The 21,621-nt window shown below is 39.2% G+C and overlaps 1 protein-coding gene across 6 annotated transcripts in view; it reads right to left on the bottom strand.

Annotated features, from left to right (window-relative positions):
• The window catches only part of LOC136858533 (deoxynucleotidyltransferase terminal-interacting protein 2), a 113,924-nt gene that overhangs the window by 79,143 nt on the left and 13,160 nt on the right, over positions 1-21,621 (bottom strand). The window contains exons 1-2 of one of the 6 annotated variants that reach the window (XM_068225591.1): positions 17,340-18,208; positions 16,827-17,255 (exon numbers count right to left, since the gene is read on the bottom strand). The exons of 3 other annotated variants lie outside the window; for them this stretch is intronic. Coding sequence is in view for 1 of the 3 variants with exons in the window: in XM_068225588.1 (XP_068081689.1) it covers positions 9,037-9,130 (94 nt within the window). In the remaining 2 variants the exon portion in view is untranslated. Of the gene's footprint in view, positions 1-7,390; positions 7,416-9,036; positions 9,146-16,826; positions 17,256-17,339; positions 18,209-21,621 lie in introns of those variants that run through there. 2 more of the 6 variants (XM_068225588.1, XM_068225593.1) reach the window with 2 other exon arrangements.

Here is a 21,621-nt window from a genome sequence, read left to right as displayed (position 1 = left end):
CATTTAAATCCCCAATCACCCTCCAGTCAGTATCCCTCCTACACAGTATTCCACTAATAACAATCTCCGCTTTCTTAAACTTCACCCGTGCTGCATTTACCAGATCCCACACATCTCCAACTATGTTGGTACTTATATCAGCTAGCCTTACGTTGTTGGTACCAACGTGAAACACTACCACCTTCTCCTTCCCCTCCTCCCTCTCTTCTACTTTCCTCAACATCTGCCTCAACCTAATTCCTGGATAACATTCTATCCTGGTTCCCTTTCCTCCACACACTTTCCCCACGTGTCTAACGATGGAATCCCCCATGACCAGAGCCTCAACCCTACCCACCTCATTTGATCCCCTCCCCTCCTGGTCAGCCCTATCTTTCCTGATAGCTGCAGAAGCTACTTCCTCCTCCCTTTTCTCCTTCCCATGACCCTGTTCCACCTGTCTTTTCCTATCCTCTACATTTCCCTTTCCTACCTTTTCCCTTCCTCCTACTTCCATACGTCTCAGCAACAGTTCCCTGTCCCTCATCTTCCCTCTGTTGTTCTACCTGGAGTGACTCGTACCGATTTCGCACAAACACCTGTCCTGAATTCTGATCCTGAATAGAGCCCTTGGCCTGCAATCTCCTTCCCCTTAGAACATTAGACCACCTGTCTTCTACAACTCCTCCCTTTCCTTCCCCTCCCTCCTGTACACCTACTGTAACCTGTACATTGTTTGAGGGAGTCCTATCTTCCTTCCTGTCTTCTGTGAGAATCCTAATTATCTCCCTCAAACTTTCCAACTCCTCCCTCATACCCCTCACCACACCCACAATAAGTACACTCGCGCTCCTTAGCCATTCTGTACGGGGGAAAACTTTTAAATTAAAAATAAAATAACTTATTTGCAAAAAAAATAAATGAACGGAGGGATATATTGTCTGGGATAGTACACAACAATAAGGTAATTAATATACGACTACACTACAATACTACTTAGTCGTGCTCTATTATTATTTTTTTTATCCTACAACCCCTAACAGGATAAAAGCTGCTGTTAATTACTGAATATCGAAAGTAATACACAAGAACTACACAATTCCAAACTGCAATTAAGCCTATCCTAATTTCAACAATATTTTAGTAAGAGTTTCTACGGATACCTCTACTACACCAGTACTACACAAATATTTTACAATAATAAAATAAGCACACTAAATTCTAATAGGATATTAATCGTATACTACTGTACAGTACACTACAGTAATTTTTAAACTACTTTCAGACGTATCCTAATTACGATACCGGTACCGTACCGTATGTCACTACTAAGCACAACAGAAATGAAATTTGCAAGAACTACTGTACTCAAAGATTACCAACGAAGCTAAATGCTTAGACAAATTAGACAAATTATTATTAGTAAATATAAATAAAAATCAGCTGACCTTGTATTCCATTCATTTGCACTTCTGAGTAGGTAGTTAGTATCCGTAATTTATATTTCGCTCCCTCGATCTTTCAGTATTTATGAGCGGTTAGCTAATAATAATAAAGTTCATATATCCCACTAATTGCAGTTCAAGTCCCTGGAGTAGTAGTAGTAGTAGTTTTGATAGAAATATTTGAGAAATTATTGTAGACAACCTCGTATTTTTCAGTAGGCCTAATTAAGGACACTTTTTCTCCGTCCCGTGGAGTAGGGAAAATAATAGTAATCCACCAGCTGTAATAATCACATAACCACATTTCAGTAGAATTGTAGTGAAGATAAGGTATAATATATTAGATAGTATCTTGCCAGTTATATTCGTGTTTTTCTTCGTGTACGGCAATCCTTTTGATACTTAGGCATTTAACCAAACGCAGTGCAGTATAGTGTAGATACAGTACATTTAGATAGTGCCGTATCTTGCGTGCTATATTCGTGTGTTATCTTTCGTGTATATCTATTAGACCGTAATACTAATAATAATTTGTCTAAGCATTTAGCTTCGTTGGTAATCTTTGAGTACAGTAGTTCTTGCAAATTTCATTTCTGTTGTGCTTAGTAGTGACATACGGTACGGTACCGTATCGTAATTAGGATACGTCTGAAAGTAGTTTAAAAATTACTGTAGTGTACTGTACAGTAGTATACGAGTAATATCCTATTAGAATTTAGTGTGCTTATTTTATTATTGTAAAATATTTGTGTAGTACTGGTGTAGTAGAGGTATCCGTAGAAACTCTTACTAAAATATTGTTGAAATTAGGATAGGCTTAATTGCAGTTTGGAATTGTGTAGTTCTTGTGTATTACTTTCGATATTCAGTAATTAACAGCAGCTTTTATCCTGTTAGGGGTTGTAGGATAAAAAAAATAATAATAGAGCACGACTAAGTAGTATTGTAGTGTAGTCGTATATTAATTACCTTATTGTTGTGTACTATCCCAGACAATATATCCCTCCGTTCATTTATTTTTTTTGCAAATAAGTTATTTTATTTTTAATTTAAAAGTTTTCCCCCGTACAGAACGGCTAAGGAGCGCGAGTGTACTTATTGTGGGTGTGGTGAGGCATTGAGGGGTATGAGGGAGGAGTTGGAAAGTTTGAGGGAGATAATTAGGATTCTCACAGAAGACGGGAAGGAAGATAGGACTCCCTCAAACAATGTACAGGTTACAGTAGGTGTACAAGAGGGAGGGGAAGGAAAGGGAGGAGTTGTAGAAGACAGGTGGTCTAATGTTCTAAGGGGAAGGAGATTGCAGGCCAAGGGCTCTATTCAGGATCAGAATTCAGGACAGGTGTTTGTGCGAAATCGGTACGAGTCACTCCAGGTAGAACAACAGAGGGAAGATGAGGGACAGAGAACTGTTGCTGAGATGCGTGGAAGTAGGAGGAAGGGAAAAGGTAGGAAAGGGAAATGTAGAGGATAGGAAAAGACAGGTGGAACAGGGTCATGGGAAGGAGAAAAGGGAGGAGGAAGTAGCTTCTGCAGCTATCAGGAAAGATAGGGCTGACCAGGAGGGGAGGGGATCAAATGAGGTGGGTAGGGTTGAGGCTCTGGTCATGGGGGATTCCATCGTTAGACACGTGGGGAAAGTGTGTGGAGGAAAGGGAACCAGGATAGAATGTTATCCAGGAATTAGGTTGAGGCAGATGTTGAGGAAAGTAGAAGAGAGGGAGGAGGGCAAGGAGAAGGTGGTAGTGTTTCACGTTGGTACCAACAACGTAAGGCAAGCTGATATAAGTACCAACATAGTTGGAGATGTGTGGGATCTGGTAAATGCAGCACGGGTGAAGTTTAAGAAAGCGGATATTGTTATTAGTGGAATACTGTGTAGGAGGGATACTGACTGGAGGGTGATTGGGGATTTAAATGAGACTATGGAGTGGGTATGTGGGGAAACTGGGAGTGAAATTTCTAGATCCTAATGGGTGGGTAGGAGATAGGGATCTGCGCTCGGATGGCCTTCATTTAAACCGCAGTGGTACGTATAAGTTAGGAAATTTGTTTGGAAGGGTAATAGGGAGGTACATTCAGGGAAACGGGATGGCCTAGGGAGCGGTGATAAGAGAACAGGGAACTGGAAATCAAGTAGGGATGACATAAAATTGTTAGTGTTGAACTGTAGAAGTATTGTAAAGAAAGGAATAGAATTAAGTAATTTAATAGATATAAATTTACCAGATATTGTAATAGGAGTTGAATCATGGCTGAGAAATGATATAATGGATGCAGAAATTTTCTCACGGCACTGGAGTGTGTATCGTAGAGATAGGATAGGAAAGGTGCGAGGGGGAGTTTTCATTCTGGTGAAAGAAGAATTTGTAAGCTACGGAAAAGTTAAAGATGAGACACATGAAATTCTAGGTGTAAGGCTCATTTCTAAAGATAATAGGCAACTTGATATATTTGGAGTGTACAGATCGGGAAAGGGTAGCACTGATGCAGATTCGGAATTATTTGTATGTGGGAAACGACATGGAAAGAAATGTGATTGTAGCGGGAGATCTGAATTTGCCAGATGTCAATTGGGAAGGAAATGCATACGACAGGAAGCATGACCAACAAATGGCAAATAAGTTAATATGGGAAGGACAGCTGATTCAGAAAGTGATGGAACCAACCAGACGGAAAAATATTTTGGATGTGGTGCTGATAAAACCAGATGAGCTCTATAGGGAAACTGAAGTAATAGATGGTATTAGTGATCATGAAGCTGTTTTTGTGGTAGTTAAAAATAAATGCGATAGAAAGGAAGGTCTTAGAAGTAGGACTGTTAGGCAGTACCATATGGTTGATAAAGCAGGTATCAGGCAGTTTCTAAAAAGTAACTATGATCGGTGGAAAACGGTAAATAAAAATGTAAACAGACTCTGGGATGGGTTTAAAGAAATTGTTGAGGAATGCGAAAACATGTTTGTACCTTTAAGGGTGGTAAGGAATGGTAAAGACCTACCTTATTATAATAGAGAAATAAAGAGACTAAGAAGGAGGTGCAGACTGGAAAGAAATAGAGTTAGAAATGGCTGTGGAAGTAAGGAGAAATTGAAGGAACTTACTAGAAAATTGAATCTAACAAAGAAGACAGCTAAGGATAACATGATGGCAAGCATAATTGGCAGTCATACAAATTTTAGTGAAAAATGGAAGGGTATGTATAGGTATTTTAAGGCAGAAACAGGTTCCAAGAAGGACATTCCAGGAATAATTAATGAACAAGGGGAGAGTGTATGTGAGGATCTTCAAAAGGCAGAAGTATTCAGTCAGCAGTATGTAAAGATTGTTGGTTACAAGGATAATGTCGAGATAGAGGAAGAGACTAAGGCCAAAGAACTAATAAAATTTACCTATGATAACAATGACATTTACAATAAGATACAAAAGTTGAAAACTAGAAAAGCGGCTGGAATTGATCAGATTTCTGGGGATATACTAAAGACAATGGGTTGGGATATAGTACCATATCTGAAGTACTTATTTGATTATTGTTTGGCCGAAGGAGCTATACCAGATGAATGGAGAGTTGCTATAGTAGCCCCTGTGTATAAAGGAAAGGGTGATAGACATAAAGCTGAAAATTACAGGCCAGTAAGTTTGACATGCATTGTATGTAAGCTTTGGGAAGGCATTCTTTCTGATTATATTAGACATGTTTGTGAAATTAATAACTGGTTTGATAGAAGGCAATTCGGTTTTAGGAAAGGTTATTCCACTGAAGCTCAACTTGTAGGATTCCAGCAAGATATAGCAGATATCTTGGATTCTGGAGGTCAAATGGACTGTATCGCGATTGACATGTCTAAAGCATTTGATAGGGTGGATCATGGGAGACTACTGGCAAAAATAAGTGCAATTGGACTAGACAAAAGAGTGACTGAATGGGTTGCTATATTTCTAGAAAATAGATCTCAGAGAGTTAGAGTAGGTGAAGCTTTGTCTGACCCTGTAATAGTTGAGAGGGGAGTTCCTCAGGGCAGTGTTATCGGACCTTTATGTTTTCTTATATATATAAATGATATGAGTAAAGGAGTGGAATTGGAGGTAAGGCTTTTTGCGGATGATGTTATTCTCTATAGAGTTTTAAATAAGTTACAAGATTGTGAGCAACTGCAACGTGACCTCGAAAATATTGTGAGATGGACACCAGGCAATGGTATGTTGATAAACGGGGCTAAAAGTCAGGTCGTGAGTTTCACAAATAGGAAAAGTCCTCTCAGTTTTAATTAGTGCATTCATGGGGTGAAAGTTCCTTTTGGGGATCATTGTAAGTATCTAGGTGTTAATATAAGGAAAGATCTTCACTGGGGTAATCACATAGGCCTAAATGGGATTGTAAATAAAGGGTACCGATCTCTGAACATGGTTATGAGGGTGTTTAGGGGTTGTAGTAAGGATGTAAAGGAGAGTGCATATAAGTCTCTGGTAAGACCCCAACTAGAGTATGGTTCCAGTGTATGGGACCCTCACCAGGATTACCTGATTCAAGAACTGGAAAAAATCCAAAGAAAAGCAGCTCGATTTGTTCTGGGTGATTTCCGACAAAAGAGTAGCGTTACAAAAATGTTGCAATGTTTGGGTTGGGAAGAATTGAGAGAAAGAAGAAGAGCTGCTCGACTAAGTGGTATGTTCCGAGCTGTCAGCGGAGAGATGGCGTGAAATGACATTAGTAGACGAATAGGTTTGAATGGCGTCTATAAAAGTAGGAAAGATCACAATATGAAGATAAAGTTGGAATTCAAGAGGACAAACTGGGGCAAATATTCATTTATAGGAAGGGGAGTTAGGGATTGGAATAACTTACCAAGGGAGATGTTCAATAAATTTCCAATTTCTTTGAAATCATTTCGGAAAAGGCTAGGAAAGCAACAGATAGGGAATCTGCCACCTGGGCGACTGCCCTAAATGCAGATCAGTATTGATTGATTGATTGATTGATTGGAGAAGAGCTGCAGTTGGGAGAGAGAGAGAGAGAGAGAGAGAGAGAGAGAGAAAATGAATCGGCAGGCTACTGCACAGCAAGATCCCTTTATTGTTAGGGAACGAATGTGAAACACAAATGAGGAGCATTATTCAAATGATAAAAGCACAAATATTTTGGCACCACGCACAATGAATATCTACATTACTCTTCACAGTTTCCCTTACTTGGCTAAAGGCAATATTTTGCAGGCACTTCAAACTCATGAGGTCTTTCCGTTGTGCAATTGATTACATACATACATACATGCCTTTCAGCGTTCAGTCTGCAAGCCTCTGAGAATTTACTAAACGTCGCCACAATCCTCGATTTGCAACTAGTGTTGTGGCCTCATTTAGTTCTATACCTCTTATCTTTAAATCGTTAGAAACAGAGTCTAACCATCGTCGTCTTGGTCTCCCTCTACTTCTCTTACCCTCCATAACAGAGTCCATTATTCTCCTAGGTAATCTATCCTCCTCCATTAGCCTCACATGACCCCACCACAGAAGCCGGTTTATGCGTACAGCATCCATCGAGTTCATTCCTAAATTAGCCTTTATCTCCTCATTCCGAGTTCCCTCCTGCCATTGTTCCCACCGGTTTGTACCAGCAATCATTCTTGCTACTTTCATGTCTGTTACTCCTAACTTATGAATAAGATATCCTGAGTCCACCCAGCTTTCGCTCCCGTAAAGCAAAGTTGGTCTGAAAACAGACCGATGTAAAGATAGTTTCGTCTGGGAGCTGACTTCCTTCTTACAGAATCATACCTGCCAACTTTTAGAAACCAAAAATAGGAAGATATTTTAATTCTTGGATTTCATCACATATATTCCACCACGGTCTACGTGAAAAAAGGTCAGGATAAAAGGCATACTTATCTACAGTTACAATGCAAATTAACCATTAAATTTAAAATCTTAAACTAAGAAAACATAAAAATAGTTACAAGAAAATGTACCTAATCACTCTCATTTATGACATTTACATACGAATAATATTTGTCACACCGTCACACGCAACAAAATACATAATACCGTATTTTCTCGCATAATTAACGCACTTTTTTGACGAAAAATACAGGCGAAAACTTCGGATGCGATTCAAGGAATTCGGATATTTAGAAATTATTTACAATTCATTTACATTTAAAAGATACATCAAATATATTCCAAACACAATTGGTTCAACCCATTTGCAGTTATCGTCATTTGGCGTAAAATTCCGGCGTGAGATTTTTTCTGAAAAGTCAAATAGGGTACATCAGATAAGTTAGACACGTGGACTTGAAGTACGGTACCGACACTGGAAAATATTCTTCCCAATACGAGCTGACAATACGACCTGAATGACATACCGGAAAAAAAACCTGTCCAACACGAGAAAGGCCGGGCATCGAAGGAGTGACCCTGCTACATTACTCCAAACCGTTCGTATCCAATCTTGTACGAGTGACGTGTCCATCCACCCTTTTTCTTGAATACGAACGTGGATCACTCGCGGAAATTTTGCTTTAGGCATTGTTTTTTCGTTTTAGAACAAAGTAAGGTGCATGCTTTCTGCCATCAGCTATTACAGCAAGCATTGCAGTACATCGTCGTCTTTTTTTTTTTTTTGCTTCCGGTAGCGCGTGCGATAACACTGTATGTTCCTTTCTTATCGACTGTTCGACTTCGTGGTATATGGAAACTGATTGGCGTCTGACCTGCGATTCCTATAAGGAAGATAGAATATTCCTTCACTTTACGCTTTTCAATCACAAAGCGCTGAAAATGGTTGAAATCACTCGTCACTTTTTGGCATAATGTTGTTCTTCGTCGAAGAGAAAGTCCATTTCTCTTCATAAAATTAATTCAGCCTCGGCTAACCTTTAAATATGTGACAATGATTCCACGTGCCGCGGCTATTTCTCATTCTTTAAAATGCAGCATTTTGTGAGAAACGGCTTATCCAACATTGCGTAACAAAATCATATAGTTAAGCAGATAATCCTCTATTTGCGGAAACATGCCGCTTTTTGGTCCGCGAAATGCTTTGTGAGACTTGTTGGCCGCTTGAAGTGCACTTCTGTTACCGCGGTAGCGCATGTTTCATTTGGACACTGAAAACTTGCTGCCCGCTGCTCTATTCCCGTATGTTTCGGCGTAACTGATCACCGCAAGTTCGTATGATGCAGTACTGTACCAGTTTCTTAGAGTACTGTGGACTGACAAACAATTTTGAGATCACATAATGTCCCGTACGCGAAACACTCGTAAAACTAGTGCAGTGGGATTTCCTGCCGGCTAATACAGCACGTTGCCCTGTATGTGGAATGCCCGCTTTCGCAATAGGAAGCCTGCTACCTGAGTAGTTGGCGGCATCTTTATTTCGAAACGCATCCGGAACTGAGTGATGGATCTTCGAAGTTGTGGGTTCGTCAAATTCCACTTTGGACCCAAAAATATTGGGATGTGTAAATTATGCAAGGGCGTCGATTACGGTGCACGAGAAAATACGGTAGTTTCCTTTAATATCCGGTAAAATGTACAGAAATTTATAGGCATCTCTTAACACTTGGAGATACCGTTTGTCATATTTTTTGGCCATAACGAGAAAAGAAAATACCAGAAACTGTCATAGAAATGCAAGGAACAACTCCGACGAAACTACGCACAGAAACGATGTTAACAGCGCGCGAACAACACAATAACAAACTCATTGTTTCGTCCCGATTAACTGAGTCGTTAGCGCGCACTAGCCTCTTGCTTGCAGGACGATTGCCGCCCCGAATCCCCAGCTTAAAGCGCACGCGCTGCTGTGGTGAGCGGGAAAAACGATACACTAAGGCGAAATAAAGCATCAAATACGCTTGAAAATTAGGTTTCGTAAATTACACAAGCACATAAGAATTTATCCTTTATTCTAGGGGAAGAGTATTGGCCGTACTAGAGGTTATATTAGTCAAAAATCGGAAGAAGTAAAAATTAATCGGAAAATCGGAAGACGAGTTAAAAACCGGAAAGTTTCCGGGTAAATCGGAAGGGTTGGCAAGTATGCAGAATACTGCTGATCGCAACTGCGAGCTCACTGCATTAGCTTTACTACACCTTGATTCGATCTCACTGTATTACCATCCTGGGAAAACACACAACCTAAATTCTTGAAATTATCGACCTGTTCTAGCTTTGTATCACCAATATGACATTCAATTCTGTTGGATTTCTTACCTACTGACATCAATTTAGTCTTCGAGAGGCTAATTTTCATACCATACTCATTGCACCTATTTTCAAGTTCCAAGATGTTAGACTGCAGGCTTTCGGCACAGTCTGCCATTAAGACCAAGTCGTCAGCATAGGCCAGGCTGCTTACTACATTTCCACCTAACTGAATCCCTCCCTGCCATTTTATACCTTTCAGCAGATGATCCATGTAAACTACAAACAGCAAAGGTGAAAGATTACAGCCTTGTCTAACTCCTGTAAGTACCCTGAACCAAGAACTCATTCTACCATCAATTCTCACTAAAGCCCAATTATCAACATAAATGCCTTTGATTGATTTTAATAATCTACCTTTAATTCCATAGTCCCCCAGTATAGCGAACATCTTTTCCCTCGGTACCCTGTCATATGCTTTCTCTAGATCTACGAAACATAAACACAACTGCCTATTCGTCTCATTGCATTTTTCAATTACCTGACGCATACTGAAAATCTGATCCTGACAGCCTCTCTGTGGCCTGAAACATCACTGGTTTTCATCCAACTTCCTCTCAACCACTGATCGCACCCACCCTCCCAAGATGCCAGTGAATACTTTGCCTGGTATACTAATCAATGAGATACCTCGATAGTTGTTGCAATATTTCCTGTTCCCTTGCTTATAGATAGGTGCAATTACTGCTTTTGTCCAATCTGAAGGTACCTTACCAACACTCCACGCTAATTTTACTACTCTATGAAGCCATTTCATCCCTGCCTTCCCACTATACTTCACCATTTCAGGTCTAATTTCATCTATTCCTGCTGCCTTATGACAATGGAGTTTATTTACTATCCTTTCCACTTCCTCAAGCATAATTTTACCAACATCATTTAACTCCTCCCCATGAGCTTGACTGTTTGCAACACCACCATGATGATTTCCTTGTACATTGAGAAGATGTTCAAAATATTCCCTCCACCTCTCCAGTGATTCCCTGGGATCTGTTACGAGTTCACCTGAATTACTCAAAACACTGTTCATTTCCTTTTTCCCTCCCTTCCTAAGATTCTTTATTACTGTCCAGAAAGGTTTCCCTGCTGCTTGACCTAGCCTTTCCAGGTTATTACCAAAATCTCCCCATGACTTCTTTTTGGATTCAACAACTATTTGTTTCGCTCTGTTTCTTTCATCTACGTACCAATCCCTGTCTGCCTCGGCCCTTGTTTGGAGCCATTTCTGATAAGCCTTCTTTTTACGTTTACAGGCTGCTCTCACTTCATCATTCCACCAAGATGTTCGCCTTTTCCCATCTTTACACACAGTTGTTGCTAGGCATTCCCTTGCTGTTTCTACTACAGCATCCCTGTATGCCACCCATTCACTTTCTATATCCTGAACCTGCTTACTGTCTACTGTTCGAAACATCTCACTAATCATATCCATGTACTTCTGTCTAATTTCCTCGCCCTGGAGATTTTCTACCCTTATTTGTTTGCAGACAGATTTCACTTTCTCTACCCTAGGCCTAGAGATACTTAGTTCACTACAGATCAGATAATGGTCTGTATCATCGAAAAATCCCCGAAAAACTCGTACATTCCTAAAAGATTTCCCGAATTCAAAGTCTGTTAAGATATCGTCTATTATGGATCTGGTACCCCTAGCCTCCCATGTGTAGCGGTGAATAGCCTTATGCTTGAAGAATGTATTCGTAACAGCTAAACCCATACTAGCACAGAAGTCCAGCAAACGCTTCCCATTCACATTAGCTTCCATATCTTCCCCACATTTACCAATCACCCTTTCGTATCCTTCAGTTCTATTCCCAACTCTCGCATTGAAATCGCCCATTAGCACTATTCTATCCTTGCTGTTGACCCTGACCACGATGTCACTCAATGCTTCATGAAACTTGTCAACTTCATCCTCATCTGCACCCTCACATGGTGAATACACGGACACAATTCTTGTCCTAATTCCTCCCACTGACAAATCTACCCACATCATTCGCTCACTTACGTGCCTAACTGAAACTATGTTGCGTGCAATGGTATTCCTGATAAAGAGCCCTACCCCAGACTCTGCCCTTCCCTTTCTAACACCTGTCAAGTACACTTTATAATCTCCTATCTCTTCCTCCTTATCTCCCCTTACCCGAATATCACTTACTCCTAGCACATCCAGATGCATCCTCTTTGCTGACTCAGCAAGTTCTACCTTCTTTCTTCCATAAGCCCCATTAATATTGATAGCTCCCCATCGAATTCCATTTCGTTCGCCAAGTTGTTTCCAAGGAGTCCCTCGCCTGTCAAATGGGAGTGGGACTCCATTACTCCCATAGGTCCGAGGTTTGCTTAAAGTGTTCTGAGCTCGGTTAATTCATGAAGCAGGATGCTGCCCTACTTGCACATAGTCCAAGTGAGGATCTCTCCTCTAACGGGTTATGGACCACCGGTGAATTGTGTAGTCCTAGCCGCCTGAGCACAAGGAGGGCCACGACTCAGAATATGTCCGAGATGGCCACTCCCATTCCATAGCAACTGGTATCCCGACTCTCAGGACCACTTACTAGGCCACTCAGCCGTTGCCCATGGTTCACGAACTAGGACTTGACTACAGTAACCCACAAACATGAACCATTGCAATTGATTACAAAATACAAATATTTTATCATGTCCTAACCAACAATATTTTATCAACTGTGGGAAAGAAAATTGAAAATATACTGTTCAAATGCCGAAAGAAAAACTTGTCCAAGGGCTATATTTTCCCTGTAGAAATGGGAGGAATCTAGATAAATCCCTGGAGGAATGGCTTCAAGACAACTTTTATCACTATAAGTAGTCCAGGAATCCAACAGTAGCAAACACTTGTTTTCGACGAATGAGTAGAAGGCTTCTTTAAACCAATACTTTCATTTCTCCTCATTTTGTGCCTGTTACAATTCTATTTTCGGCATGAAACAAGTCTTTGGAAACTCTCAGACTGAAAGTTTCAGTTGCCTCCTGTAGTACAATATAAATTTCAGGAAAATAGTACTGGCCATACTAATTGAAGGACCGCACTAACTGACTGAAAAACTATTTCTGTATGTTTCTCACCAACAAACGATAGAGTCCATTTTGCTTTTATTTCATGCACAAAACTGATCTGTGACAAAGTTCGGTGAATGAAGTCAGAACGGTCGATCTGGCAACAATGGTGACACACAACGCTGCACCTGCATAGCAGCAGGTTTTGACTACCTGCTCCCAACGTCGTTCAGTTGAGCATCGTGCGAATGCCGTGCAAGACCGGTTTGACACGGTGCGTGCTTAGTGCGTTGGTTCTGAACTGCGAACAGGAACATGAATGACCAAAAGATCAATGTGAAGTTTTGTTTTAAGCTTGGCAAGACACCGAAAGAAACGCATGCGATGTGGTACGTGTTTATGAAGATAAAGCACTGTCCTTGAAGTGTGTGTACGAGTGGATCGCCCGTTTTTGAGGAGGCCGGGAAAGTGTTTCCGACAACCCCCGTAGCGGAAGACCGGCGACCGCCGTCAGTGACGAAAACATTGAGAAGGTGAGGACATTAATCACGAACAATCAACGATTAACTGTGCGCGCGATAGTGCACGAACTGCAGATTAACCGTGAATCCGTGTGACAAATCGTTACCCTGAAGTTAGGGAAGAGGAAAACGTGTTCTCGTCTTGTGCCATATCACTTGACTGACAATCAGAAGCAGGCATGTTTAGAGGCTTCACAGGATTTTGTCGAAACTGCGGATGCAACACCAAATTTCTTGAACTGTATTGTCACTGAGGATGAAACCTGGTATCTCAAGTACAACCCTGAAACGAGAACGGCAAAGCATGGAATGGCATTCTCCAGGATCCCCTCGTCGGAAAAAGGTCACGCTCATACAGAGACCAAGGGGTTAGGTCGCCAAAATAAAGCGACGTATAAGAACGTCAACGCACAGCACATAACAAAATAAACAATCGCTCTCGAGCTCAGACAATATGAACCAGAAAGTGGTCCATTTTAAAGAGACGGAGTTTCCCCAACACCAAAACACACAGAAGCAGGCCAATCGCGTTGTTAGCTTGTATTCATCCCCATTCTATGAAGTGGACATGAATTATACAGAACACGCAATAAAATAATACAACATGAGCTCAAGCAGAATGTTAATGAAGCGACATGAGTAAAAGGTAAAGAAGTAAGTATAAATAACCACCTAATCGATACTTTATTAATGCCTCAGGCAAAATTGAATAAAATTAAAACTTACAGGACATGTTTCGACCACTTAGTGGTCCTCTTCAGCTGTATAAATAAAGAACTGAAAAGAAAAACATTGACAATAAGCACAAATAAAAGTTCTTTGGAGACTCCTTTGATAAAAATGGTGGTCGTCAGAATAGGTCATCTTGCCTTTCGTTCTTGTTTGGAAAAGATGTTTATTCTGCGCTGTCTAGAGGGTCTGTCTTTGAGCGCGACCTGGTGAAGTAACGATGTGATACAGTTTGACAGTTCATGGAAAGCTCTGGAAAGAAGGGAAGTAGAGTTTCATCGTCATCTAAAATAACATGTGAGGGAGGAGGGAGATGTCGATGTCGCAGAAGCACAGCCCAATCTCCCTCCTCCCTCACATGTTATTTTAGATGACGATGAAACTCTATTTCCCTTCTTTCCAGAGCTTTCCATGAACTGTCAAACTGTATCACATCGTTACTTCACCAGGTCGCGCTCAAAGACAGACCCTCTAGACAGCGCAGAATAAACATCTTTTCCAAACAAGAACGAAAGGCAAGATGACCTATTCTGACGACCACCATTTTTATCAAAGGAGTCTCCAAAGAACTTTTATTTGTGCTTATTGTCAATGTTTTTCTTTTCAGTTCTTTATTTATACAGCTGAAGAGGACCACTAAGTGGTCGAAACATGTCCTGTAAGTTTTAATTTTATTCAATTTTGCCTGAGGCATTAATAAAGTATCGATTAGGTGGTTATTTATACTTACTTCTTGATTAAACATCGATACGGTCATGAAATGGACAACTTGTAATGAGTAAAAGGTCTCGGCAACACACAGCAAACAATCTCACAACACACACACACACACGCGCGCGCGCGCGCGCGCGAATTCGTGTCACCTTCTGTTCTCAAAATAAACATAGTGGATCGGTAAATGAAAATACCGAAAGAAGCGTGTAAAAGTAAAGTTAACACACAAATAAATTAGAAACACATGTAATGAGGGAAACCTTTCTAACCCAACTACGGTGAGCACAAAACGAAGCAGTAATAAAACCAAGATAAGATTAAAGAAAATTAAATACCTCAATTACATAAGCAATTCACATTCTCAAAAGGCCAAGATAAGTACAAAGACATCTTGAATCTGTTAAAATATATCTTATATGCCACAAAGGTGACTTGGAAATCCAATCCTTCCATCTTCTCAAGTAAAAAATCTCCACACCACCCCCCAGAAAGATAACCCAACAAGACGGGGCAGAAAAGAAAGGCTATGACCTATGCTATCGTATGAGATGCCATCTACCAGAATAAGGAAAGATTACATAGTGGTAACAACACATGATGGGAAAGAATAACAGTTCATAAATACAAGAGTTCGCTAGGAACGTGAAGACTTCAGAAAAGGCAAACGTACCATAAAATGATATGGTGCGGTTGAGCATTTAGGGCATCACCCAGATGGCAGATTCTCTATCTGTTGTTTTCCTAGCCTTATCTTAAATATTTCAAAGAAAATGGAAATTTATTACACATCTCCCTTGGTAAGTTATTCCAATCCCTAACTCCCCTTCCTATAAATGAATACTGCCTCAATTTGTCCTCTTGAATTCCAACTATATCTTCATACTGTGATCTTTCCTACTTTTAAAGACACCACTCAAACTTATTAGTCTACTAATGTAATCCACGCCATCTCTTTACAGACAGCTCGGAACATACCACCTAACATTAAAATCTAATTTTTGTTTAGAAAATTGTCCACCTTTTCAATACAATTTATTTTCTTTCCACATAACAACCTTTTATTATTGATTCTATTAATGGGACATGTTTTGCCCTTAGTTTTTGGGCATCATCAGCCATGTTTCTTAACTCAAAATAATACATAAGTATTCACATTTGACTACATAATGATGGCCAGTGTGGTTATACATATATGAGTAAATGCTAAACCCAATATAAAAGTATTGGAATAACACTAAAAAATTATAATTTAAAACTGTTGAAACAACCTTGGCAGGTTTTAGCACTCAAGTCTTATTGTCCACTGTAGTGTTGATTCATTTTTTGAAACATATACTCTTGAAGATACAATTTTAGTTCCCACTGGAAAATTCTATAGCAAAGTTATAATACTACCTAAATGTCTAGTAAGTTTTGTTAACAAACGTACTGAAACATAGCCCGAGTTCAACACAACCTCAAAGCTTTACTTAAAAATTCGTTTTTATTAAAAGAACAAGAATCACAAAAACTAATTAATATGAACTCGAAACACACCTATGGCGAGAGCACTACCAGAAATTCATAAAACAGAAATTCCCATAAGACCTATTAATAATATTAAAAATAGATTTATACATAGCTTTCTTTAAAAAAAAAAACCCATTATAAAAGTAATAACATTTCCCCACTACGAAATTCAATAGATTTTTACGAAAAATTTAAAGTACAATCTAATCATGTCAAGTGCTCATTCGATATAACTAACATGTACTCAAACATTCCAACTAAAGAAAGTCAGTATTATTAAAGAAAATCTTACCAAACATAGTCATCTCAGCGGATTAGGAATAGATGAATTTATTAATTTATTGAACTTCATGTTAGATAACTTTTTCACCTTCAATGGGAAAACATATCGTCAAAAGGGCCTATCAATGGGAGATCCTATTTCAGGTATCTTGGCAGATATTTATATGGATCACTTAGAACACACCAAAATATTAACTAAAATAAAAGGTCTTGCACCGTCCACAGGGCAAACCCATAACCCCTAGGAAGGTGAGGCTTAACCTTACCCACCCAATGGGAGTCCACCAGGCAAGAAGGTCAGTAGTGTGTTAGCCCTCGAAGGGAGTTAAAGCTAACACGAAAGAAAGGCATAAAAATGTAAAGGAAAACAATTACAACACATAACACAAAACAGGCAAATGGGGGAGAAACAAACACTTACCTTGGGAAGCGCGACCAATGGGCTCGAAGACCGCAGTCGAATTAAAAAAAAACAAAAAACGGTAAGCTGCTTTTTTATGTATGTCTGGATGCACAGAGGTTTGATGGATGGTACTGATGGTGTGGGTGGGTTTCCTTGTTGCTGTTGCGCATTATGGTATTCATATCTTGTAATAGTGCATGCCCTGTCGATCTTTATAGAAATCCTTAAAAGTCATTATTTCTTGATTTTATTATCATGTTGTCAAATCTGGTGGCATTTCTGAAATTTTAACTTAACAAGCGTATTAATTGTTGAGTTGCTTGTTCTTTAGCTGCTGTAGTAGCGTACCGCTTGTCGTTAACGAGGATCGAATGGGGACTATTCCATTTGTTGTGTTAAAGATGGAATTCTGTAGCTTCGATTTGAAGAATGAAGTTGATCGAGTGTCTGTAACAAGAATAAATATGTATTTCTTAATATTGGAGTGTATATTGTAATTTAGTGGGGAATCGCATAAGCTCTATTACTCACCCCCTCGTCTCTCTTGCGGCCGGCTTGTCTTGTCGGCACTACCAGATCGACTGACTGTAACTTAACCTGTGCGCCTAGTGTTGTATCTGTGTGTGGCCTGTGGAGGGGGGCGGGTAGGGGAGGGGCAGGTGGAGAATGTATTGGTTGGTCTTGGAGGAGTTTTTACTGGGGGCAGAACTTAAATGACGGGAGCTTTGTTGATGTTTTTAAAGATACTCTCTTTTATTTGTGATAATTGTGGAATTAGCTCATAGAGGTTTTTTTGGTGTCTACTCATCATCATCATCATCATCATTTCCCTTTATCCAGCTGTAGCCAGGTAGGGGCAAACATGGTTCCTTTCCACTTTCTTCGGTCTTTCCACCACTCCTCCTCCAACACTGTGTCCCAGTCCAGGTTTCTTTCTATAATGCTGCGTTGGATGGTATCCTTCCATCTCAATCGTGGTCGTCCACGGCCTCTCCTTCCTTGGATTTGCATTTCCATCACCTTTTCTGGCATTCTTTCGTCGCTCATTCGCTTTATGGCTCTTCTCTATTCTATCATTCATTTTTTCCACTCCAATTTCTTCCTGGATTTTCTCATTCCTTATTTTGTCTCTTCTACTCTTCTGTATTATACTCCTCAAGAATTTCATTTCGGCTGCCTGTATTTGACTCTCATCCTTCTTTGTCATTGTCCAAGTTTCTGCTCCGTAAGTTGTTATGGGTACGTAATACATCTTGTACATAGTATCCTTTGCTTCCATTGGCACATCTTTGTCCCATAACATATTTCTTACACTATGTCTACTGTATCGTTTAAATTGAGGTTTTTATTGAAATGTTGATCCAAAAAAAGTAGATATTTTCGTATACATTCATAAGTTTGCCTTTTCTTAAATTAAGAAAAATGGCTGATGATGCACAAAAAAATAAGGGCAAAACATGTCCCATTATTAGAATCAACAATAATGTAAAGGTTCTAATGTGGAAAGAAAACATATTGTATTGAAAAGGTAGACAATTTTCTAATAAAAATTAGATGTAATGTTACTTTGAAGCTCAATATGGACCAAAAATGAGATTTATAACATGCAGGGTCAGTCAGGGTAATTATGAGACAGACAAAAAAAAAAAAAAGGGAAAAAATGACACACTCAAATTTTTCTGCTCTGATTAATGATCTCAAAACTTTGCAAGAATGATGTTATATATTAGGGGAAAGTCTCCGGACTATACATGTACCAGTAGACAAGTTTTTCCTGAGTGGTGTTTTTTCTAACAAATAAAATTTCATGTGTTGCACTTTTTATTTTGTTACTCTGGCTCAATCCAAAAATCCAGGAACGTGTTTGTGGTTTTATTTGGTAGCGTAAGGAAGAACCTTCTTTTTCAACTTGAAAACACCATTTTAAGTTTTTGATTTGAGAAGAAAATTAGTTTAAAAAAAAAAGGGTAAACATGAGACATCATGAGGGTAAAAGTGAGACACTTCTAGGGGAAAAATGAGACACTTCGTACACTTGTTTCTGTACCTAAATACTTATCCTACTTTCAAAAATCAAACGCACTGACAAAACTATGATCAAGCGAAAAAGAGTGGACCCAACAGCAAAGGTGAAACCATCTGAAGAGTATTCTCAGCTTATGAGGGAAAAGCAGAAACCATTTCATAAGAAGAATAGAAAGGGTACTGGTATTCAAAAGGCAACAGTTCCAGTAGTAAAACCTCCACCTATGACAAGAGCATAAGTTGATTCTTCTGACTAAGCTTCAAGCAAAGATGAAGATTGGCATGGTAGCGGTGACAGTCTTGATAAAGTTGATCTACTCAACACAGATGCTGGGAAATGACCATGGCAGATGAAGTAAATCTGGGCGACTTTGTACGTGTACTTTTTGAAAGTTGTGGAAAGCGGCATTCTTTTCAATATAAATATGTTGCCACTGTTCAGAAAATTCTGGAAGGTGGAGACATGCAAATGATGTGGACAATAACAAAACTGCGTTAGGCTTAACAAAAGTGACGTATCCGTTGTGGAAAAGTCAAAATTACTGGCGAAATTGCCTGTTCAAATAATAACTGGGGAAGATGGAGGCTTTACATTTGCATTCCCAGAAACAGTTGATGTTTTTGAAGAAAAAAAATAAATAAATAAACCCACTAGAACTCCTACAGTTTCTGTTAGCCCAGTTTTTAACCGAGTGAAATGTCTCATTTTTTTACCATTCTGATTACAATGGGCACTATGTATTTATTTAGTATCATTAAAATGTATAAAAATGTATCTCAAGCCTAAATTTTGTGTTATCAAAACATGGACATTTTGTTCCTACAATAAAACTGAGGAAAGTGTTGCAAACTATTATACACAGATTTTTTTCTGTCTTTCTTTGATCCTAAACCGTCTCAATTACACTATTTACTCTCCAACATGATTTTACAGTCTGCTACAATACTGTCTCACTTTTTCCCTGGGGTGTCTCAGAATCCCCCCTTTGGTGGGTTAAAAATGAGAAGCACATTTATATTTATATTTCAAAGGTTACTGAATATATAGTAATCTGTTGTTTCCAATGTTTTCTGTAACACCAGTCATAACTTATGATTATTTGCATAATTGTCACTGTTGTAGTTTGTAATTTATGAACAAAGTTGTAAAAAATGTCTCACTTTTACCCTGACTGACCCTACATACCACTTAGTCGAGCAGCTCATCTTCATTCTCCCAAGTCTTCCCAGCTCAAACTTCGCAACATTTTTGTAATGCTACTTTTTTGTTGGAAATCACCCAGAACAAATCAAGCAGCTTTTCTTTGGATTTTTCCAGTTCTTGAAACAAGTAATCCTGATAAGGTCCCATACAGTGGAACCGTACTCTAATTGGCGTCTTACCAGAGACTTACATGCCATCTCCTTTACACCCTTACTACAACTGCTAAACATCCTCATAACCATGTGCAGAGATCTGTACCCTTTATTTACAATCTTATTTATGTGATTCCCGCAATGAGATCTTTCATTATATTAACACCTAGGTACTTACAGTGATCCTCATAAGAAACTTTCACTCCAACACAGTTTTTAAAACTGAGAGGACTTTTCCTATTTGTGAAACTCACAACCTGACTTTTAACCCCGCTTATCATCATACCATTGAGTGCTGTCCGTCTCATAACATTATCTAGGTCATTTTGCAGTTGCTCACAATTCTAGTAACTTATCTATTACTGTATACAGAATAACATCATCTGCAAAAGGCCTTATCTCTGATTCCACTTCATTACTCTATTATTTATATACGTATATAAGAAAACATAAAGGTCCAATAGTACTACCTTGAGAAATTCCCCTCTTAATTATTACTGGGTCAGATAAAGCTTTGCCTATTTTGTACAAATCGCCCTTACTGAAGCGTGCATCATCTGACAGCTGTCATAAACTGTTAGCTAAGGCTAGAGCCCTGCATGGATATCCGCCAAGTTAGTGTCTTGGCGTATTCAAACTATATAACATTGCGGATAATTTCTAAATAATGAAATTTATTAATTTTCACTCAGGTACACTCATATTTTGGCTTGTGGTTAGGCGACCCTTGACAATGATACGAGAGAATGGTGATATATAAGAGCCTTGAGACCATCTGACCTAAGCCTAACTGGCTCCAGCCCTCAATTAACGGAAGGAACAAGGGTCAGTACATCGGTGTCGCAAGAGAAAATCCCTCATAAATCAGTGACTGTAGGGGGTATTAGGTGTATTGTATTACGTTAACAGATCTATCCGTTTCAATACCTTGGGTGCAATATACTGTAGTTTAATAGGCTATTTACAATATCCACAGATAACCATTCGCGGATGTGGATGAAGGAAGTGCAGATGCGGATACTATTTTGTATATCTGCACAGGGCTCTAGCTAAGGCCACACAGAAAGCAGGTTTAAGCTTGGAGCAGTAACAAGCGAGAGCAAGCAGGAAAGCAGACGTTGGCCAGACAGAAAGCAGTATTGCAACAGTTCTATTGCATTTGAAAGGGTATTTTATTAACTGAAAGAAGCACAGTTTCATATACAGTATGAAAATACAGATATTACATAATTAAAGAAGCATAGTTTTGAATAAAGGTTGAAAATGGATATATTAAATCATTTATGCATGGAACTTCGTATAAGATAAGGAAATTGAACATCAACAGAGGAAACTAAATCCATAAGAAAATAACATTATGCCACTACAGAAATCATTGCATCTTTTTATTAAATGAAAGAAACATATTTTCATATAAAGGTAAAAAGTACAT

This window comes from Anabrus simplex, chromosome 1 (genome assembly GCF_040414725.1).
Source record: "Anabrus simplex isolate iqAnaSimp1 chromosome 1, ASM4041472v1, whole genome shotgun sequence".
In the NCBI taxonomy this organism is placed as follows: Eukaryota; Metazoa; Arthropoda; class Insecta; order Orthoptera; family Tettigoniidae; genus Anabrus; species Anabrus simplex.
Note: the sequence above shows the minus strand (reverse complement) of the source record. Positions and strands in the feature narration are given on the sequence as shown.